This window comes from Ambystoma mexicanum, chromosome 5q (assembly GCF_040938575.1).
Source record: "Ambystoma mexicanum isolate Mex_15411 chromosome 5q, UKY_AmexF1_1, whole genome shotgun sequence".
NCBI classification, from domain to species: Eukaryota; Metazoa; Chordata; class Amphibia; order Caudata; family Ambystomatidae; genus Ambystoma; species Ambystoma mexicanum.
Genome location: NC_090933.1, coordinates 900,672,958 through 900,697,195, shown reverse-complemented (window position 1 = coordinate 900,697,195; position 24,238 = coordinate 900,672,958). Strand labels below are relative to the sequence as shown.

The following is a 24,238-nucleotide window of genomic DNA, read 5'->3' as shown; positions in this document are numbered from 1 at the left end:
CTCTACTTTTTCTGCACTACTACTCTCACCACACTACACTACTCTCACTGCTACTATTCACCCCTTGCAGCACTTCACTCCGTTGACTTCCACACTACTAGTCTTCGCCTTAATCCTTTATTTTACTCCTCCATCTGTCCCACTACTACCACTTGTGAGGGGTCAGAAATGTGAGACGGACACAAAGGTAAAGTTTTCTCAAGTTTTGCAATTTTATTAAATGATAAAGGGTTAGATCAACACCTATCGTTACCTATCCTAACAAGGATGTCCCTACCTAGCGAACTAAACTAAAGAAAGATGACCTAGTGTCCAAATGTCTCTGACCCTCACACTAATACATCAAACAGAGTAGCACATGAACTATTTGGTTGTTTTCAATTCAACACAATAAAATAAGAGTTCAAATGTGTAGGTTTTTGAAAGTACTCCTTGCGACCAGGGTTGAATTCCCTTCCCCTGGATCAATGCAGGAATACCTTTAGGAAAGTTCTGATCCAACATAATTCTGTTCAGTTGAACACAACATATATTTTCATTCAAATTCAACCTTCCACTTGTTAAAGTAAATCACAGTATTTCCCAGTATTCTTCGTGGTAAAGCAAAGATGTCTTTCTCTCAAAGCATAAGTTCATAAATCAAAGAAATTATCAGCATATCACATTTCTTCTTCAAATGAAATACTTTTGTCAGGATAGCACAACAACTACTTCTGGTAATGACACACTTGTTCTTCAAGTGAAAATATTGTTAAGTAGTTATTTTCATTATTGCATTTTGACACAGAAACATCTTCTTTCCTGGTCCACTCGTCTGCCAAGACTAACTACTACGGGTCCCTTTCCTGGTTTACTCACTTGCCAGGATATAAACCCCTACAACTATGATTATGGGTTGTGGCAATTTTTGTTCCAAGATTCTCCACACCAGTATGTTTTGTGGGGAGGGTTGAACAAGGACTGCCTCTTTTTATAGTCTTAACTCTTGGTAATGTGGGTTACAAGTCTCCCCCAGTTGTTGTCCCCAAAAAGGGTAGTTGCGTCCTTGTTGCCTTTCTTCTGTTGCCTTTCTTCTGCTCCTTTACAGCCTCTTGGCTGTTGGCAATGCGGGTTACAATTTTCCCCCAATCAATGTCCCATATAAGGGCAATTGTGCCCTTGTTGACTTTCTTTAGCTCCTTTACAGCCTCTTGGTTGTTGGCAATGCAGTTTACGGGTTTCCCCTAATTGGTGTCCCATATAAGGGGAATTGCGCCCTTGTATTGCTTTATTTGTTCTGTATTCAAAAGTAGTGGTTTCTGCTAAATGTTCTATGCGGAGTACCCCAGGGTCACCTTTAGTTTTAGGCCAACTCACTGGTCTCCTTTAGCGTCTCCTTTTTCTTTGCAGGTGCTGCGATAGACCTATCTTCTTTCTGTTTTCCGGTCGGCTCCCGCGTAACTCGAGTGGTCTGCACAGCTTCTTCCCAGAGCTCCGACAGCTCCAGTGGTCCTCCTGCACACTGAAGCACTGCTTGTCGGGTTGAGCACACGTCTCCCTCTTGGCTGAGCTTTTCTTCCCAATACCGCTTTCCATTGCGCTTAGTCTGCCACGCCACCTGCCTGCACATCTCACATCTCACATCAGCATCAGCTGGCGTTCTTCTGTCTGCTTCTGCGACTGACACAGCATTCAGGTCTGTTCCTGCCTCAGCTGCTCCTTCAGCGTCCTCCTCTCCTCCTCCTCCCAGCTGCAACAAATTCCTGAGTTTAAATGTCCTGCTGAGGTGTTGTGGACTAGGACAACTAGACTGCATATTCTGGTTAGGGGCATTGTTGATCCTTACTAATCCTGGGCCCATCCTCTTTGTCCCAATACCAAGGGCATTATAGATTCTGAAGTCCCTAATGGTTTTGGGGTTTTGATGTTCAATTATTTTGGATTGCTTTGTGAAATTAGCATTGTCAGAGTTAGGGAAATGTATACAAAAGTTTTGTGTTTTAACATTGGTTTTAAACCTCTATTTAAGACATGATCATGACATTATTCTGATTAGATGACTTTTCACAACATGTTCTTTGGGTATTTTCAGAGCAAGTGCTTGTACAATGAAAGAGTGCCACTAAATATTATAAGCAGATTAATAGCCTGTCTCTCCCAAAGGAGTCCCCACTTCCCCTTGACAGCCATCTCCTCCCATGTGATCCTCCCTCATGATACTACCCCCAGGGCTAGGATCAGGTACCGGCTGCCTTGCCGTGGCCACATGGGAGGAGATCTCAGGCTGGGGTCTAGTGATGACTCTGCAGGATTCATCACACACTTCTATTGCCCTACTATTGCTCCCTTCTTCCCCAAACTCGGGGATATGAAGCCCTGTTCTTGCATGTACTACACCCAATCTCACTATACTCACTCCCTTCTCACTTCTCTCCTACACCCTTCTCCTCGCACCCCACTTCTATACCCCTTTCTTCTAACGTCACTCTCTCCTAACACTCAATCCCAATCACTCTAGCTATGACCCTCACACCCCTACACTTACCTCCCACACTATGGGCCTCATTATGAGATAGGAGGTAGCCATGGTGCTACTAGCACCATGGCTACCCCCTTACCGCATTCCGGGTCCGGGTTCCCGAAATAGGGACTTACCGGTCATTCCAACCTTGGAGGACCCGGTAAATCCCCATTCCGGGAACCATTCCCCATAGGGCTCAATGGGAATGGGGATGGAGCTAATAACGGTACCGCAATTTGCGGTACCGTTATTAGCTCTGAAGTCCCTTAACGGGTCCCTTCCATAACGTCTGGTAAAACCAGGTGTTAAGGAAGGGACCCGCTAAGGGGCCTCGGAATAGGATAGTAAGGGATTAACGGCACCGGTGTCCTTACCGGTGCCGGTAATCCCTTACCACCTACCTCGTAATGAGGCCCTATATCTTTTTCTCTATCACCTTGTATAAACCTCCACACCACTTCCTACACGACACGACACTACACACAACTCTCTCTCCATTTTGAAAAGGGAAGTCTGGGTATATCAGCTGGGGGTTGATGGCTTTTTTCCTTCACCGGGCATCCAATAAGGTGTAGGCATATATGCTCCTTGGACTACAAGTTGCAGCAGGTATTTCTGGCCCTCTTTTTCTAGAGCATACCCCATAAAACGGGGGGGTCTCAAAGGAAACCTGTAGCTCACCAGTTGTTTTGAACTAGCTCCCTCATGACACCTTACCATCAGTCAGACTTTACTGGCTAGAGCTGAAGAGAGTTGTGGTCCAAAACAGCTGGAGAGCCAAAAGTTCAAACCCCTGCTCTAAGTCCTCCTTTTCTTCCCCAATCTGATCTGTTCTCGGGAAGCGGTACAGCCTTCTCCTTGAGGTTGTTTGAGTAGATATTGCACCAAGATCTTCTAGTTGTGGTTGTGACTATTCAACTTTTAAGGGGCCTGGTGATGATGGTGGGTATGAGACCTCTCTTTGTTATGCCAGTGTTTCTCCATCTCCTGCTCTGGGTCTCACTGTGATTTCCTGCAATGAAGGGTCTGCCAATCCGGACACGTTTGGGCTTCCACTGGGGTTCTCGCTGTCTTGCGGAACATGGACTTAGCCTTCTCTGCCTCCCCTTTTTCCAATCCCAAGCTCGGGATGCCCTTCTGAGTCTATGAGATCTCTCCTGAAGCCTGGTTCTGAATGTCATATGGGTTTTCCCCTGCCATAACCATTGCTTCCTTCCTCTGCTTATTGGAGGTAACCTAATGGAATTTGGTCTTAGTGGAGGTGAAGGTCAATATTGTTTAGACCCCCAAATCGAGTAACACGATGGGGCGGTGTGGGTTTCCGGGGACTGATTCCCTTACAACCTTTGGGCAGGGAAAGAGTCTGGATTGATTCCCTATTCCTCTTGTTGGTTAACTCCTCGGTACGGGAATCTGCTTCACCCAGGAAAGGGCTGGGAATGCACAGTGCGGCTTTCTGTCTCTGATGTTTTTAGAATGGGTTTCATCTGGATGTCTCTTTGTTGTCCTCCAGCTGACTTCACAGTTGCAGGGTTTAGGCACCCCATGGAATCTTGGTATTTTCTAGGCATGGCCTGCCCCTCTCTAGATTTAGATTCGGGTCTCGCTGTGTACCCCAGACCCTTGACTTAGTTAACCTTCAGGAACAAGTATATTTTCCCACACTAATTCAGCAATGGAGTTGCCTACTTTGATGACATGGGTGTGATTTCCCAGATGGAAGGGTTTTATCTTCGCTTCCTCTTGATAGTCCCCATAGATCATTCTGGTTCCCACATCTACTGCATTTTTGTATGTGAAAAAACAAAGTTCTTGTTCAATTTCGCTTTAAATGAACTTCCCAATACGCGGAGCCTTTTGAAAATGTTCTTCTTTAAGAGACGCAAACACTCTGATACAAAGCATTCTTGGGATTGTAACATTTGACAATGGAAATCATCTGAAACCGAGACCTTTGAAACAGTGTCCTCCTGAGACACACAACCACTCTGATACAAAGAATTTCACCACAATGGAAATGTTCAGTCATTCGCATGCCAGGTTTCTTTATCTAATATAAACTCACCGGCAATAGGTTTTCTCGTAATGTGGGGGACAAGAGCTGCAGCTTCCGTTGCCCGGGCTTCAAATTCTGTCCCTTAGACACCCCCTGTTCTGGCTCCTTGACACAAGGGAACAAGCACTCCGAATGAAAGGGAAAGGGGCAGCCTCTCCACACGGCTCCCTTCTCGGCTGTCAGTCTGCTCCACAGAGCCCCAGCTCCCACGCTACGCTGTCTAAAACCACTTCTCCTTGCAGTCCCCAGCACCTCAGCGTGCTGTACACAATGGACCGTCTCACAGTATTTCACTCCAATGGCTTGCCTCTCTTCCAACAAGGTTCCCTGTCGACTGCACCGGCCTCCCTGCTGCTCCTCCCTGTGGTGCGTTTCCCTCATCATTTTATACAGTTGCTGGTGTGCTTTCTCAATTAGACTTGCCTGACTATGATTAAGGGGACATGCCTGACCTTCACAACACATTGCAGGCATCTTCTTTGTCCCAAAACCAAGGTGGGAAAATGGTATAGAGTTCCTTACTCTCAGCTGCCTCTTCCTCGCCTCAGTACTGTCAAGTGTCCTAAGAGCGGAAATGAGGGGAGTTGACTTACAATTACCTATAAAGGTCGGGGGAGGGTTAGGTTGGTTGTCTATAGGGAAAGGGGGATACCATGTCTCACCTGAGGTCACCCCTCTCCCAATCATCAAAGACCCTCCACCTAGGTGATCCTACCTCATTTCTCCACCCTCAAGGTCAGGATCCAAAAGCAATGGCCTTTCCTTGGCCACCTGCGTAGAGGGGGTGTAGGAGTGAGAATACACTCAGGTTTCTCACAGAGTCCTGTCCTGCAGGTTGTGAATTTTGAGAAAGAGTTCATACTACCAACCTATACAACCCTTTCCGGTTTGGGAGCCGTCTTATCTCAAAATCACAACAGAATAGAATGGACTGTCTGATACATTAGCAGAAAGCTTTTTCCTAGAGAATAAAATTATTCAGTGATTGAATTAGAAGCGCTAGCTATCAAGTGGGCCATTATACATCTAAAATACTACTTGTTGGGGAGAATGTTTCACTTAGTCACGGACCACTCACCACTAGTCTGGATTAGCCAATGGAAGGATACCAACGCAAGGCCAATGCAGTGGTTCTTAGACCTGCAACCTTATTGTTTCCCAGTAGTGCATAGAAAGAGTCGAGAACAAGGTAATGTCAACTTCCTTTCTCACTTCCCTTTAGAATACCTTCTGTGGGTGGCCCAATCTGAAAGGGAAGGGTTTATGAGGAATCTGACGGTATCCTCACTCCTTTCCCTGGCAATGCCTCCACCCAGGTGACCATGGAAACGGTGAAGCTACCGGACCCTGACCCTGGGGGTTTATATGCGAGGGACAACTACCTGGGGGGAGGTAACTTGGGGAGAGGAGGTGAGGTACCCTTAGGTGAGACGCAGTATCCCCTTTTTCCCTTTCATAATGAACCTTCCCTTTTCCAAGCCTTCTAGGCTATTGGCATTCCCTTCCCCGTTTCCTACTTGAATCCCTTACTAACACCCACCAGTTAAGTACTGGGACAAGAAAGAGGGAAACAAGATCAATGCATCCTTTTCCCATTGAATTGCACAATCACCTATACCAGTTAGGTAATCAATTTAGTGGGAGGTTTAAAACTGACATGAAAAGAGAAGATGTCCTCAACTGACGAAGCAGGTCCACGGACTGCTGGAGGAGCACATAACCTTACTGGAAGGCGGCGTGAGAGAAGAAGCATTCGAGACCATCAGACAGATGCACAGTTTATGCAGCTGGAAGCAGAGCTGAGGGAAGCTGAAAGCCAATGGCAGACTGCAGAGAGGAAGCAGCCGTGAAAAGGCAGAGCTTAGAGAGACGCATCAGTGGCAGACGCAAAGCCACAGAGAGTCGCTGCAGAGGAAAAATGAGGCACCGCACAAGAGAGGGATTGTGGCAGTCAGAAGCCTTGCGTCCCCACTGTGTGCAACATAAAGTGAGTCCGGCTAGAAAAGAGGGACCCTGGGCACGGCAGACGTGCTCTCAAACCTGTGAGGACATTTGTTTTGAATACCAATATGAATGCAAGCCAGTACTTTTGAATACCGATTTAAACAAAAGCAATTACTTTTGGAATACTCAATTAAAGGGAAGATATTAAAGAGTGATTGTGAAACCATTGAAAGACCCCATGAGAAATGGAAAGGGGACTTTTTGGAAAACAGCATTTTCTAAATCTATGAAGGAACTGTATGAGTTGAGAGAACGAACATTGGCGAAAGCCATATGAATGCATGAAAACAGTAACAAATGAAAGGTGGCAAAGCAGTGGTACCTTGTATACAAGGAACTCATGAGAAGTGTCTAGTAATGTGTATCGGTTGCGTGACCTGTAATGGGTGGCCTGTGTGGTCTGACAAATGCACCTAGACAGGGGACACATACCTATTCATAAGCCACGCAAATAACGGTAAGGAAACCTGTGGTTGAATTTAAAGGACATTTTGGGGCTCATTATAAGCATGGCGGTCCGGGAACTACGGTACCGGTAAGCATGCCTGTATCGTAGTTCCCCGACCGCCATACTACAAGCCGTGCTCGTGGGCGCCTGTCAGCCCAGCAGGTCTGGCCTGGCGGGCAGAGCGGCACCCGCCAGCACAGCATGTTTGGATGCACCAGCACCGTCAACGGCGGTGCCGGTACATCCAACGTCCCCATTCCCATTGAGCCCTATTGGGAATGTGGACTGACAGGCACCGGCACCCGGCAATACAGGAATTACCGGGTCCAGGAATCTCGGAATTACCCAGTGATTTCTCATTGACGGGTGCTGGAACAGGCATGGCTACCGGCAGGGTTATAATTAGACCCTTTAGGTTTCAAGTCAAGGAACTTTTGCTTTGCTTATCCTGTGAAATGTACCTTTGTGAAACCGATGAAAAGTACCCAAATCAGAGGAGCAGGAACTTATGCCTGAGAACTGTGTTTTGATGAAGTTGATAGACTTGAAAGCTTGAGGAAGGGAACCCCTTTGCATTGTGAACTGTCTTGAAGTGTGCAAAAGTAACCCAATTGCAAGTCCAGAGCTGGGAGAAGTTCTGAACAGTTATTGAACACTTATTATTTAGATATTTAAACCTGTACACATTTTTCAAAGTATTAAGTGAGGGCCAGGTTAGGTTTGGACAGATACAGAACTTTTAATTTTGACATCCTGATTCAGGCTTTCCTTAGTTTTTGTTAGGTGGGGAAAATTCCCCTTGGAATACGGCAAGTTAGACCTTTTTCCCAACTTTATTTTCATTTAATAAAAGTTTATAGCCACAACTATACATCTCTTGTCTGTGTCTACTTCATGATGCCCTCACAACACACACACACACAAACAGTAGGTTCTGTGCCCCTCCTCCAAGTCTCTGAGACCTCCCAAAAATATTTTACACTGGACACCAAGGGAAGGGGGAGGGGACGTAAAAGATGAAGTGAAATTGCCCTAGCAATGGTCACTGTAATAGCTCATGATCTTCATCTTTGATCAAACTCAACATAGATGGCTACATCTGCATGCTGTCATTGGAAACAGTTTACATGTACAGGAACACTATGCCCTGGTGGCGATACATTGGTCACTGGAAACTGATATTGTCATGCAGGGGTGAACGGGCACACAGGAAAATCTGGAGATTTCCCAGTAGGCCTCTGCACTCTCTGCTTCTTTTGTGTGATAACCTACTTTATTTCCAAATTCTTTCATAGGACAAGGGCTGTGCTTGCTGAAAATGTGTAATATGGGGGCACTTTGAACATTATTTTCAGGGCTTCTTTTGGTTCCCATTCCCAGCCCACCCCTGTTGTCGTGTGCTACCACAGCGTAGAGCTAAGATCTTAAAGGAATCTTTGAAAGGGCTTCAAATGCACAACAAACGCAACTGGATTTCTATTCAATTCGATGATGACTTTGTTAATGTTTGATAGCAAATAATTGAAAAAGGAATAACTTGATGAATGCATATTTTTGCACCACTAATAAACACTTTATAGAAAGTATAATATACATAAACATAATCACATACCTGTTCTGGGTACTTGCTGCCAACGATTTCTGCCACTGTATTAAAGGAATCTGCATCTGGAAAGGTCTTGGCTCCCATCTTCAAACGGATCACAATCTTAGTCCCACGGGAAGCCATTCGACCCATCATTTCGGCATCTTCTACTGTGATACAGGCTGTGGGGATCTTGGGCACGCCAGACTGGTAGTCTTGCCATCCTGTGTGAGGGCTGAAATGTGTAATTTCATTAAGTAATTGCAGCGTAACAGAGAAGCCAAACACTGCCAAATAAATGGACTTAGAGCATTAAACATCAATAAACACCGAGCAGCGATTTGTGTGAAAGCACAAATGAAGAGCAAAGCCTTGTTAAATATGTGTAGCAAGTAAAAAACTCGATACCCAACATAAATGTCAATCTTCTGCAAGTACGGAGGATAGTACAGCGGCAACGCGCTCGTCTTGGAAGCAAGACAACACAGAGCAACAGAGGTTCAAACCAGGATCCATGCTTATAAACAGAACTCAGGTAAGTTATTAGGTGCGTTATAAACAAACTAATGAATAAATACCTACAATTGCCATATTTAGAAACGCTATAGTCACACATCTAGAACTAAATGAAGTAATTCATCTAGTCAATACGATTCACACCAGTAGCTAACACATTAACCCTCTACGCTCTCCATCTACTACTTAAAGGTAAATTCTACACACACTAGTAAAATGAAGATATCACACACCATCTGTGACTGACCAACTTCAAACTATGGAGACTATAACGTATTTACCAAGTGCAGTTCCGCTTGCACAGGCTCAAAGAATTAGGCTGTCATTTCCATATAATGTTGCTTATATTTGATCTTTTAGTGCCTATTCATTTCTACCACTGCAACAGCCATCCTTACTGTGTGCAATCAGCATCAAGAACATGAACATAGAACCTGAAAATAGTTGGTTTGTTTCGTACATTAAAAAAAAATCTTGTGGTACGTGTTATGAAACATTGATTCTTAAGGTTCTTCTTCAGCCTCTCAACCTGTAGTCAGAGGCTTATGTTCATAGTTTTAGGAGGTATTAGTAAAAAAACACATTGGCCCTCATCATAAGGTTGGCGGAATGGGTTTACCGACACCGGTAAAGGTACCGGTGCCTGTAAACCCATTCCGCCCTACCACGAGGTCTACTCGCGGGACCCGCAATGGGCGCCTGGAAAAACCAGGCGTCCATACCGGGTCCCACGAGGATACCAGGGAGCTAACAACGGGCCCGTCATTAACGGGACCGTTGTTAGCTACATCCCCATTCCCATTGAGCCCTATGGGGGCTCGAATTGGAATGGGGATGGACCGGGTCCGGGTTCCTCGGATGGGGAATTACGGGATCCGCCAAGGTTGCGATGGCCCGGTAAGTCCTCATTCAAAGGACCTGGGCCCGGATTGCAGTAAGGAGGCAACCATGCCACTAAAAGCGGCATGGTTACCTCCAACCTCCTGAAGAGGGCCATTATCTTAAAATTGAATTGTATTGAAACAAAAGCCGGTATTTTTTAGGCTCACCCTCAAGCTCTTGTGGCATACATAGAAAGCAGAGTCTCCTCTTCCATGACAAAGGTAATAAGCTCTGAGGCAGCCATTTTGTATATCCTTTTCTTTCTAATGCACCAGTCACTCCACAGTGTGTCTGTCTGTCTCTCTCTCTCTCTCTCTCTCTCTCTCTCCCCCTAACTCTCTCTCTCCCTCTCCCTCACTCTCTACCTCTCCTTCTCCTTCTCCCTCACTCACTCTCTCACTCACTCTCTCCCTCACTCTCTCCCTCACTCTCCCTCTCCAGCACACTGCCAAGTACAAGTGATGCCAGAACACTTAGCACTGGTTTGTTGCCAAAGCCGGTAGGAATGATCAGTCATATAATAATGTATTTTGTTCAAAGAGTGTTTTTTCTAACACATTCTCACAACTTGGGCCAGATGATGCATCCATTTTGCTTTCTTTAGGTATGGGAGACAACCTCGGGTACTTGGCTAATGTCCTCTCAATGTAGAACCACGTGAACTAAATCAACATGCTGGAACTCACTCCATCATATTCTCTTTCCAGCACCAGTCACTGTACTTCTTCATCAACACACTACTCACTCTACCTTTTGAGGAATATGATTCAACTCCACATACTACACTGATTTCTTAATATGGATCTGGGAATTTCTTTCAAAAACCTGATAGAAAAATCCTCTCAGTGCAAGTAGTAGACACTGCACTCATAAAAACACACTTTAAACACATTTTTGAAGAAACCAACGAAAACAGACATTCAGTTGCCCTCCTCCTGCCCAATTTATTGGTAAGAAAATACCAGTAGTTCATCATCTCATAGTGATCATGGAAAACATAATGGTGTCACTGACAAACTGTCCGAATCCGCACCATCCTTATACTCCCCAGCAATGATATGCCACCATAAGTCTTCCCTCAAACTTTGATTAGTCTGTGTGATGCCTAATTGCCCTTCATGTACTAACTGCAGTAGTCCTTTGTGAACAACCAATGGAACAACTGTCTTCCCTCAATCTTGCAACATTAGTCCATCAACGCTCAATTCCTCCTTCATTTTGCAAGATTCTCTAACCTTGTCATCCAAAGTGGTTTATTTGGTCATCTTCTATTATAGCCCTGATCACAGACTTAAGAATGCCATCTTCTGAACACTCTCTGGCTCATTCTCCAGTGGCACAACCTTTGCAGTGAGTGAATGGCTTTTTATGCCTCTCTAGTAGCTTCCAGCTTGAAATGTGCCCCAGGCACATATTTCTGGACCATTCCACCAAAGAACAAGTTACTCTCTTACCTGGTAACGTTCTTTCGATGGGATGGTCCGACGACGTATTCCATATCTATGACAGTAATCACCACAGCTGTGCTGCTTCTGAAAATCTTTCGGCGTCTGCGCCCTGCGTCGATGATGTCGATACGCCGTCCTCGCGGACCTCCTCCGAAGGCCGACGTCACCAGATGTTATAAGTAGGACGCATGACGCCCGTAGCCTCAGTTGTAGTTTTCTCTCCAGGACGTGTGGCACCAATCTTCTGCCAGTAAGACCACAGAAAGCCTTGCGGAAACGTAAGCTGTAATCGCATAAGAAATTCTGTAGTGGGGTAGGCAGGTAGGGAGCGATATGGAATACGTCGTCGGACCATCCCATCGAAAGAACGTTACCAGGTAAGAGAGTAACTTGTTCTTCGAGGAGATTGGGTTCTCCGACGTATTCCATATCTATGACAGACTCCCAAAGCAGTACCAATGTAAGGAGGTGGGAAAAGAATTTAGAATAAACAAATTTAGAATGCCCAATCAATTTTCAGAGTAAAGGACGCCTTGCCAAAGGCCAGATCCTCCCCCCGGATAGAATTGAGGGAGTAGTGACGTACAAAAGTATGGACCGAAGCCCAGGTGGCTGCATCACAGATGTTACGAATAGGAACACCCCTCTGCAGGGCAGTAGAGGCAGCCATACCCCTGGTAGAATGGGCCCGTAAGCCTACCAGAGGGTCCTTACCCACCAAGCGGTAACATTCGGCAATTGCCAAGATGATCCATCGAGACAAAGTCTGCTTAGTAAGAGCTTGTCCCAAACGCCTTCCAGCATAACTTGAGAAAGAGTTCATACTACCAACCTATACAACCCTTTCCGGTTTGGGAGCCGTCTTATCTCAAAATCACAACAGAATAGAATGGACTGTCTGATACATTAGCAGAAAGCTTTTTCCTAGAGAATAAAATTATTCAGTGATTGAATTAGAAGCGCTAGCTATCAAGTGGGCCATTATACATCTAAAATACTACTTGTTGGGGAGAATGTTTCACTTAGTCACGGACCACTCACCACTAGTCTGGATTAGCCAATGGAAGGATACCAACGCAAGGCCAATGCAGTGGTTCTTAGACCTGCAACCTTATTGTTTCCCAGTAGTGCATAGAAAGAGTCGAGAACAAGGTAATGTCAACTTCCTTTCTCACTTCCCTTTAGAATACCTTCTGTGGGTGGCCCAATCTGAAAGGGAAGGGTTTATGAGGAATCTGACGGTATCCTCACTCCTTTCCCTGGCAATGCCTCCACCCAGGTGACCATGGAAACGGTGAAGCTACCGGACCCTGACCCTGGGGGTTTATATGCGAGGGACAACTACCTGGGGGGAGGTAACTTGGGGAGAGGAGGTGAGGTACCCTTAGGTGAGACGCAGTATCCCCTTTTTCCCTTTCATAATGAACCTTCCCTTTTCCAAGCCTTCTAGGCTATTGGCATTCCCTTCCCCGTTTCCTACTTGAATCCCTTACTAACACCCACCAGTTAAGTACTGGGACAAGAAAGAGGGAAACAAGATCAATGCATCCTTTTCCCATTGAATTGCACAATCACCTATACCAGTTAGGTAATCAATTTAGTGGGAGGTTTAAAACTGACATGAAAAGAGAAGATGTCCTCAACTGACGAAGCAGGTCCACGGACTGCTGGAGGAGCACATAACCTTACTGGAAGGCGGCGTGAGAGAAGAAGCATTCGAGACCATCAGACAGATGCACAGTTTATGCAGCTGGAAGCAGAGCTGAGGGAAGCTGAAAGCCAATGGCAGACTGCAGAGAGGAAGCAGCCGTGAAAAGGCAGAGCTTAGAGAGACGCATCAGTGGCAGACGCAAAGCCACAGAGAGTCGCTGCAGAGGAAAAATGAGGCACCGCACAAGAGAGGGATTGTGGCAGTCAGAAGCCTTGCGTCCCCACTGTGTGCAACATAAAGTGAGTCCGGCTAGAAAAGAGGGACCCTGGGCACGGCAGACGTGCTCTCAAACCTGTGAGGACATTTGTTTTGAATACCAATATGAATGCAAGCCAGTACTTTTGAATACCGATTTAAACAAAAGCAATTACTTTTGGAATACTCAATTAAAGGGAAGATATTAAAGAGTGATTGTGAAACCATTGAAAGACCCCATGAGAAATGGAAAGGGGACTTTTTGGAAAACAGCATTTTCTAAATCTATGAAGGAACTGTATGAGTTGAGAGAACGAACATTGGCGAAAGCCATATGAATGCATGAAAACAGTAACAAATGAAAGGTGGCAAAGCAGTGGTACCTTGTATACAAGGAACTCATGAGAAGTGTCTAGTAATGTGTATCGGTTGCGTGACCTGTAATGGGTGGCCTGTGTGGTCTGACAAATGCACCTAGACAGGGGACACATACCTATTCATAAGCCACGCAAATAACGGTAAGGAAACCTGTGGTTGAATTTAAAGGACATTTTGGGGCTCATTATAAGCATGGCGGTCCGGGAACTACGGTACCGGTAAGCATGCCTGTATCGTAGTTCCCCGACCGCCATACTACAAGCCGTGCTCGTGGGCGCCTGTCAGCCCAGCAGGTCTGGCCTGGCGGGCAGAGCGGCACCCGCCAGCACAGCATGTTTGGATGCACCAGCACCGTCAACGGCGGTGCCGGTACATCCAACGTCCCCATTCCCATTGAGCCCTATTGGGAATGTGGACTGACAGGCACCGGCACCCGGCAATACAGGAATTACCGGGTCCAGGAATCTCGGAATTACCCAGTGATTTCTCATTGACGGGTGCTGGAACAGGCATGGCTACCGGCAGGGTTATAATTAGACCCTTTAGGTTTCAAGTCAAGGAACTTTTGCTTTGCTTATCCTGTGAAATGTACCTTTGTGAAACCGATGAAAAGTACCCAAATCAGAGGAGCAGGAACTTATGCCTGAGAACTGTGTTTTGATGAAGTTGATAGACTTGAAAGCTTGAGGAAGGGAACCCCTTTGCATTGTGAACTGTCTTGAAGTGTGCAAAAGTAACCCAATTGCAAGTCCAGAGCTGGGAGAAGTTCTGAACAGTTATTGAACACTTATTATTTAGATATTTAAACCTGTACACATTTTTCAAAGTATTAAGTGAGGGCCAGGTTAGGTTTGGACAGATACAGAACTTTTAATTTTGACATCCTGATTCAGGCTTTCCTTAGTTTTTGTTAGGTGGGGAAAATTCCCCTTGGAATACGGCAAGTTAGACCTTTTTCCCAACTTTATTTTCATTTAATAAAAGTTTATAGCCACAACTATACATCTCTTGTCTGTGTCTACTTCATGATGCCCTCACAACACACACACACACAAACAGTAGGTTCTGTGCCCCTCCTCCAAGTCTCTGAGACCTCCCAAAAATATTTTACACTGGACACCAAGGGAAGGGGGAGGGGACGTAAAAGATGAAGTGAAATTGCCCTAGCAATGGTCACTGTAATAGCTCATGATCTTCATCTTTGATCAAACTCAACATAGATGGCTACATCTGCATGCTGTCATTGGAAACAGTTTACATGTACAGGAACACTATGCCCTGGTGGCGATACATTGGTCACTGGAAACTGATATTGTCATGCAGGGGTGAACGGGCACACAGGAAAATCTGGAGATTTCCCAGTAGGCCTCTGCACTCTCTGCTTCTTTTGTGTGATAACCTACTTTATTTCCAAATTCTTTCATAGGACAAGGGCTGTGCTTGCTGAAAATGTGTAATATGGGGGCACTTTGAACATTATTTTCAGGGCTTCTTTTGGTTCCCATTCCCAGCCCACCCCTGTTGTCGTGTGCTACCACAGCGTAGAGCTAAGATCTTAAAGGAATCTTTGAAAGGGCTTCAAATGCACAACAAACGCAACTGGATTTCTATTCAATTCGATGATGACTTTGTTAATGTTTGATAGCAAATAATTGAAAAAGGAATAACTTGATGAATGCATATTTTTGCACCACTAATAAACACTTTATAGAAAGTATAATATACATAAACATAATCACATACCTGTTCTGGGTACTTGCTGCCAACGATTTCTGCCACTGTATTAAAGGAATCTGCATCTGGAAAGGTCTTGGCTCCCATCTTCAAACGGATCACAATCTTAGTCCCACGGGAAGCCATTCGACCCATCATTTCGGCATCTTCTACTGTGATACAGGCTGTGGGGATCTTGGGCACGCCAGACTGGTAGTCTTGCCATCCTGTGTGAGGGCTGAAATGTGTAATTTCATTAAGTAATTGCAGCGTAACAGAGAAGCCAAACACTGCCAAATAAATGGACTTAGAGCATTAAACATCAATAAACACCGAGCAGCGATTTGTGTGAAAGCACAAATGAAGAGCAAAGCCTTGTTAAATATGTGTAGCAAGTAAAAAACTCGATACCCAACATAAATGTCAATCTTCTGCAAGTACGGAGGATAGTACAGCGGCAACGCGCTCGTCTTGGAAGCAAGACAACACAGAGCAACAGAGGTTCAAACCAGGATCCATGCTTATAAACAGAACTCAGGTAAGTTATTAGGTGCGTTATAAACAAACTAATGAATAAATACCTACAATTGCCATATTTAGAAACGCTATAGTCACACATCTAGAACTAAATGAAGTAATTCATCTAGTCAATACGATTCACACCAGTAGCTAACACATTAACCCTCTACGCTCTCCATCTACTACTTAAAGGTAAATTCTACACACACTAGTAAAATGAAGATATCACACACCATCTGTGACTGACCAACTTCAAACTATGGAGACTATAACGTATTTACCAAGTGCAGTTCCGCTTGCACAGGCTCAAAGAATTAGGCTGTCATTTCCATATAATGTTGCTTATATTTGATCTTTTAGTGCCTATTCATTTCTACCACTGCAACAGCCATCCTTACTGTGTGCAATCAGCATCAAGAACATGAACATAGAACCTGAAAATAGTTGGTTTGTTTCGTACATTAAAAAAAAATCTTGTGGTACGTGTTATGAAACATTGATTCTTAAGGTTCTTCTTCAGCCTCTCAACCTGTAGTCAGAGGCTTATGTTCATAGTTTTAGGAGGTATTAGTAAAAAAACACATTGGCCCTCATCATAAGGTTGGCGGAATGGGTTTACCGACACCGGTAAAGGTACCGGTGCCTGTAAACCCATTCCGCCCTACCACGAGGTCTACTCGCGGGACCCGCAATGGGCGCCTGGAAAAACCAGGCGTCCATACCGGGTCCCACGAGGATACCAGGGAGCTAACAACGGGCCCGTCATTAACGGGACCGTTGTTAGCTACATCCCCATTCCCATTGAGCCCTATGGGGGCTCGAATTGGAATGGGGATGGACCGGGTCCGGGTTCCTCGGATGGGGAATTACGGGATCCGCCAAGGTTGCGATGGCCCGGTAAGTCCTCATTCAAAGGACCTGGGCCCGGATTGCAGTAAGGAGGCAACCATGCCACTAAAAGCGGCATGGTTACCTCCAACCTCCTGAAGAGGGCCATTATCTTAAAATTGAATTGTATTGAAACAAAAGCCGGTATTTTTTAGGCTCACCCTCAAGCTCTTGTGGCATACATAGAAAGCAGAGTCTCCTCTTCCATGACAAAGGTAATAAGCTCTGAGGCAGCCATTTTGTATATCCTTTTCTTTCTAATGCACCAGTCACTCCACAGTGTGTCTGTCTGTCTCTCTCTCTCTCTCTCTCTCTCTCTCTCCCCCTAACTCTCTCTCTCCCTCTCCCTCACTCTCTACCTCTCCTTCTCCTTCTCCCTCACTCACTCTCTCACTCACTCTCTCCCTCACTCTCTCCCTCACTCTCCCTCTCCAGCACACTGCCAAGTACAAGTGATGCCAGAACACTTAGCACTGGTTTGTTGCCAAAGCCGGTAGGAATGATCAGTCATATAATAATGTATTTTGTTCAAAGAGTGTTTTTTCTAACACATTCTCACAACTTGGGCCAGATGATGCATCCATTTTGCTTTCTTTAGGTATGGGAGACAACCTCGGGTACTTGGCTAATGTCCTCTCAATGTAGAACCACGTGAACTAAATCAACATGCTGGAACTCACTCCATCATATTCTCTTTCCAGCACCAGTCACTGTACTTCTTCATCAACACACTACTCACTCTACCTTTTGAGGAATATGATTCAACTCCACATACTACACTGATTTCTTAATATGGATCTGGGAATTTCTTTCAAAAACCTGATAGAAAAATCCTCTCAGTGCAAGTAGTAGACACTGCACTCATAAAAACACACTTTAAACACATTTTTGAAGAAACCAACGAAAACAGACATTCAGTTGCCCTCCTCCTGCCCAATTTATTGGTAAGAAAATACCAGTAGTTCATCATCTCATAGTGATCATGGAAAACATAATGGTGTCACTGACAAACTGTCCGAATCCGCACCATCCTTATACTCCCCAGCAATGATATGCCACCATAAGTCTTCCCTCAAACTTTGATTAGTCTGTGTGATGCCTAATTGCCCTTCATGTACTAACTGCAGTAGTCCTTTGTGAACAACCAATGGAACAACTGTCTTCCCTCAATCTTGCAACATTAGTCCATCAACGCTCAATTCCTCCTTCATTTTGCAAGATTCTCTAACCTTGTCATCCAAAGTGGTTTATTTGGTCATCTTCTATTATAGCCCTGATCACAGACTTAAGAATGCCATCTTCTGAACACTCTCTGGCTCATTCTCCAGTGGCACAACCTTTGCAGTGAGTGAATGGCTTTTTATGCCTCTCTAGTAGCTTCCAGCTTGAAATGTGCCCCAGGCACATATTTCTGGACCATTCCACCAAAGAACAAGTTACTCTCTTACCTGGTAACGTTCTTTCGATGGGATGGTCCGACGACGTATTCCATATCTATGACAGTAATCACCACAGCTGTGCTGCTTCTGAAAATCTTTCGGCGTCTGCGCCCTGCGTCGATGATGTCGATACGCCGTCCTCGCGGACCTCCTCCGAAGGCCGACGTCACCAGATGTTATAAGTAGGACGCATGACGCCCGTAGCCTCAGTTGTAGTTTTCTCTCCAGGACGTGTGGCACCAATCTTCTGCCAGTAAGACCACAGAAAGCCTTGCGGAAACGTAAGCTGTAATCGCATAAGAAATTCTGTAGTGGGGTAGGCAGGTAGGGAGCGATATGGAATACGTCGTCGGACCATCCCATCGAAAGAACGTTACCAGGTAAGAGAGTAACTTGTTCTTCGAGGAGATTGGGTTCTCCGACGTATTCCATATCTATGACAGACTCCCAAAGCAGTACCAATGTAAGGAGGTGGGAAAAGAATTTAGAATAAACAAATTTAGAATGCCCAATCAATTTTCAGAGTAAAGGACGCCTTGCCAAAGGCCAGATCCTCCCCCCGGATAGAATTGAGGGAGTAGTGACGTACAAAAGTATGGACCGAAGCCCAGGTGGCTGCATCACAGATGTTACGAATAGGAACACCCCTCTGCAGGGCAGTAGAGGCAGCCATACCCCTGGTAGAATGGGCCCGTAAGCCTACCAGAGGGTCCTTACCCACCAAGCGGTAACATTCGGCAATTGCCAAGATGATCCATCGAGACAAAGTCTGCTTAGTAAGAGCTTGTCCCAAACGCCTTCCAGCATAACCAATGAAGAGTTGATCGTCCACTCTGACCCGAGACATGCGTGAAATGTAGAAGCTTAAAGCTCTCCTAGGATCCAGCCTATCGAGCCTCTCCTCCTCCTTACCAGGATGTGGAGGAGGATAAAATGCCGGAAGAATAACCTTCTGGCTTAAATGGAATTCCGACACCACCTTCGGAAGAAAGGAAGGACGAACTCTAAGGACAACCCTGTCCTTATGAAACAAAGTGAAGGGTGGATTAACTGAAAGTGCCTGTAACTCACTCACACACTCTGCGAGCGGAAGTGACCGCAACTAAAAACACAGTTTTAAGGCTTAACAGTCTCAAAGGAAAAGAATGCAAAGGCTCAAAGGGAGCACCCATTAGAAACTTGAGAACAAGGTTCAGATCCCAACCGGGCACCTGGAAAGGTGACGGAGGGAACACATTAGTGAGCCCTTTCAGAAACTGAGGAATTAAAGGGATTTTAAAATAAGAACACTCCTCAGATGACCGCTTAAATATAGACAGCACCGCCAGGTAACCTTTAACGGTACCCACTTGCAGGCCCTTGTGGGCCAAAGAAAGCAAAAAAGACAGAACGATAGGAATGTCACATGAAAAAGGATCCACATTCTGAACCCTGCACCAGTCACAGAACTTTCTCCAATGGCAACGGTACAGGGACTTTGGTGCCGGCTGTCTGGCCGAAAGCAGCACCTCCATCACGTCTTCAAGGAGGTCCCAATTCTTATACCTCAACCTTGCAAAAGCCAAGCGCGAAGGTTGAGGGATCTGACCTCTGGATGGAGAACCTGACCCCCCTCCCATGAGAGTAGATCATCTCGGTAGGGAAGACGACGTGGAGGGCAGATGGACAAGTCGAGAAGGTCCGGGTACCACGTCCTCCTGGCCCATGCCGGAACAATGAGGATCATCCGGGAACTTCCGTAACCTCTGCAGCACTTGCGGATTGACGGGGCCTGGAGGAAACGCGTACAGCAGTGGGAAGGACCACTCCACTACAAACATGTCTCCTAAGGCTCCTCTTGGAGGAAATTCCCACAAGAAGAACCTTTCGCACTTCCTGTTGACACTGGAGGCGAAGAGATCCACTTGAGGGGTCCCCCAAAGGGAGAAGATCTCCAGGAGAATCTCCTGAGCCAGCTCCCACTCGTGAGAGATCGTGCTTTGCCTGCTCAGAGCGTCCGCCGTCTCGTTTTCGTCTCCGGCCAGATGAACTGCCGAGATCGACATTTCCTGCTGGATGGGCCAGAACCAGAGCTGCATCGCCTCCCTGCACAGAGTAAGTGACCCTGCCCCCCCCTTTTTGTTGAGGTAGTGCATGGCCACTGTGTTGTCCATCAGAATCAGAACATTCTTTCCTCGCACAGTCGGCGGAAAAGCCTTCAGGGCAAGCCTGACGGCCCTCAGCTCCAACAGATTGATATGGAGTCTGGACTCCGACGGAGACCAACGAGCGCTGACTGTCAACTCATTGGCATGAGCTCCCCATCCCGTGAGGGATGCGTCCGTCAAGATTGTCACCTCCGGCCAGGGTAGCCAAAAAGGAGCCCCCTTCATCAGATTGCCTTCGATGGCCTACCACAGAAGGTCCTAGGCAACCGAGGACGGCACCTGAACAGGGTCCGACATCCTGCCGGAGGACTGAGACCACTGGAGCTTGAGTGCCCATTGCAAAGATCTCATCCACAACCTGGCCTCTGGCACCAGAAGAATGCAGGATGCCATGAGGCCGAGCAATATCAAGAACTCGAACGCAGGGAGACTCTGGGCATGTTGGAACTTGTGGACCATCTGCAGAATGTGATGAGCCCTCACCTGGGGAGGAAAACACTGCCCCAGGGATGTGTCGAGCAATGCTCCGATGTACTGGAGCCGCTGAGTGGGCGTCAAGTGGGACTTCTTTAAGTTGAGGGAGAAGCCCAGCCTGTGAAGGGAGTACCAGGTGACGGACAGATGATACAGGACTTGCTCGGGACAGCGCACCCTGATCCAGCAATCGTCCAGGTAGGGGTAGACATGAATCCCCCCTTTCCTGAGATACGCTGCCACCACCACCATAAACTTGGTGAAAATCCTCGGGCGGAGGTCAATCGAACGGCAGGACCCGAAACTGAAAGTGCGAGTCGCCAACCGCGAACCTCAGGCACTTCTTGTGCTTGGGATGGATCGGCACATGAAAATAAGCGTCCTTGAAGTCGAGAGACACCAACCAGTCCTGAAGTTGAAGGGCCTGGAGGACTTGAGAGAGAGTAACCATCTTGAACTTGTCCTTCCTGAGGAGTTTGTTCAAACCGCGCAAGTCCATGATGGGTCTCAATCCCCAGTCTTTCTTCGAAATCAAAAAATAAGGGGAATACCATCCCTTGTTCCTCTCCGCTACAGGCACCAGTTCTATGGCACCTTTCTCCAGCAGGGATTGAATATCCTGCGCAAGGAGCGGATCCGGACTCTTCAAAGAGAGATTCCCTGGTGGATTGTCGTGAGGCCTCTGCCGGAAAGGAAGACAGTAGCCGTGGGCTATGATCTCCAGAACCCACACATCTCAAGTAATGGCACGCCATTCTACCAGATGCTGCGCCAGCCTTCCCCCAACCGGCAAATCATGGGCCTCATGACTGAGCAGAAGCGGCTGCGGCGTTGCCCGAGGGCAAAGAGGCAACTGCTTGCGCGGCCTTGGCACCTCGAGTACCTTGTTTTCCATCTCTGGCATTCCTACGGTTGCCCCTTTGACTTGCAGCACCTCTCTCTTTACTAAAGGATGAGTAATAACGAAAGGAACCTCCCCTCCACTGCTGTCCCCTAGGACGAAAAGGCAGAGGTTGGCGGGCTGCAGCGCCCAATGACTTTGCTGCAGATTTGGAGGTCTGCAACCTCTCAAGGCTCTCGTCAGCCTTGCTGCCAAAAAGATGTTCACCAACAAAGGGCATGTTGAGGAGCCCGGCTTGCACATCAGGAGCAAACCCCGACTTCCTCAACCACGCAAACCTCTGTATCACGGTGCTCGCCACCATGGACTGGCTGACACAGTCTGCCATGTCCAAACCCGACTGAACGGACTCACACATGGCATCCTTGCCATCCTGAATAATAGCATGAAAACCATCCCGTTCGTCCCCTTCGGGAATACGTTCAGCCTCTAATGAAATACAGTTCCACAGAGTGTGTGTGAAACGTGACAAGGCACATACAGAGTTGGCATCCTGAAGAGCGATACCCCCTGAAGAAAACACTTTCTTCGCCCAGCCATCAAAACGCTTGTCGTCCCTATCAGGATACAATGCCTGCTTTGCTGGGGCCGTAGCCGCCTGCACCACCAAACTCTCCGGAGTGGGGTGCGTGGTGAAGTAGCAGGAGTCACTACTGGCTGGGCAGTATTTTCGCGGCAAAGACTTGCCCACTGCCGGGAGACTCTCCGGAGCAGTCCAAGCCGCTGCCACCCTTCTTTGCAGAGCCATATGGAACGGCAGTACCGGGTCAGTGGGTGGACCTTGGTCGAGGATATCCATCAGGTCATCCTGCACAAAATCAACTGGGGCACGGACCACCCCAAGTAGTCCGTGACCCTCGACATAAGGCGCTGGTACGATAACTCGGCATGGGTGCCAGGCTCAGGCTTACAGAACTCCACCTCCGGAGAGGTATCCAGACCACTGGCGTCATGCAGTGACTGATGCAAGTCCTCAATCTGGCTATGACCAGATTGAGGACTTGCGGGTCCTCAATTGCGGGTCTGGTTCCGGACCCAGGTCTGGTCTGGGTCTGGAACCAACCCATCTTCATAACCCTCTTCCACCTCAGAAATGTACTCCATAGGCTGGAAAGTGGGCAATGAATAAGGGAGAAAGACATGTTTTGCCTTGGCCAGAGCCTTTCTAGGGGGTTCCCCCTTGCCACGGGGTACCTCTGACACCACAGCCTCGAAAGGCGTCGAGGGCGTCGAGTGAAACGGCGTCGACGTCGAGTGAATAGGCGTCAACGTCGAGTGCGGTGCCGACAGCATCAACGGCTTTGACAGAGGCCTCGAGGGCGGAGCCCCGAGCGTGTCCTTCGACAGCCTGGGCGCCGATGGCATCGACAACTTCCTCGGAGGCAGAGCCTCGAGAGAGTCTGTTGACGACCTTGGCGCCACCAGCGTTGACGTCTTCTTCGAAGACTTCACAGGTGCACACGGGCTCGAGCGCGTCGAGGACCGGGACCTGGAACGGGCATGACTGGAACGATTCCCCTTGTCCGAGCGGGACCTCTCCCGCGAATCGTGCCGACAACCCGAGCCCGAAGGCGTACGAGTGGTGTCTCCAGTACGGTCACGACCGACCCCTCTCAGAGGCGGGGACGGACCGGAGCCCTGCGATTCAAGAATCGCCAACATTTTCTTCCCGAAGGAAGCCCATTCCTCCGGAGAGGAATGCTTGGTGGGATTAGAAACCCGCTGACGGGCGGAGTCCTCGGATGAGGACGGGGAAGGTGACCGTTGACAGTGCTTCCGGGAGTGCCTCGAAGAGGCAGAGGAGTGGCGGGACCCACTCCGGGACCGAGACCCCCTAGACTTACGACTACGATGCGGAGAGTAGCCCCTCGAATCGTCTGTCGAAAGCCCAGTGGACCTCGCCTTCCGGGGTTTGGACACCTTACCGACCGACAGCTTCTTCTTACGTTCCCGCAAGGCTTTGGACGCAAGCGACTGGCAGTCGACACTATCATCCGTGGCGTGGGCCTCCCCGAGGCATCAGAGGCAGGCGTCGTGCGAGTCCGTCACCGACATCTTGGACCCGCAGTCCCTACACTTCTTGAAGCCGGACGTGGGGTGGAAGAAGAGGAAGACATCCCGAGAATACTTCACACAACGAACAGGTTCGAAGAACCAAAAGAACAGAAACACCAAAGAGTCGAGGCGCGCCGAGATCTCCGAAGCGAACACGTTAGCGGAAAAAACATAACTGAGGCTATGGGCGTCGTGCATCCTACTTATAACATCTGGAGATGTCGGCCGTCGGAGGAGGTCCTCGAGGACGGCATATCGACGTCATCGACGCAGACCCCGAAAGATTTTCCGAAGTAGCACAGCTGTGGCGATTACTGTCATAGATATGGAATAGGTCGGAGGACCCAATCCCCTCGAATCAACTTTATTGTCACTACTG

General features: G+C 47.4%; 1 protein-coding gene across 1 annotated transcript in view; it reads right to left on the bottom strand.

Annotated features, from left to right (window-relative positions):
• Positions 1-24,238, bottom strand: part of CPQ (carboxypeptidase Q) — a 1,957,200-nt gene that overhangs the window by 1,053,602 nt on the left and 879,360 nt on the right. Inside the window, exon 5 of the mRNA XM_069621402.1 lies at positions 15,467-15,674. Coding sequence (XP_069477503.1) covers positions 15,467-15,674 — 208 coding nt within the window. The remainder of the gene's footprint in view (positions 1-15,466; positions 15,675-24,238) is intronic.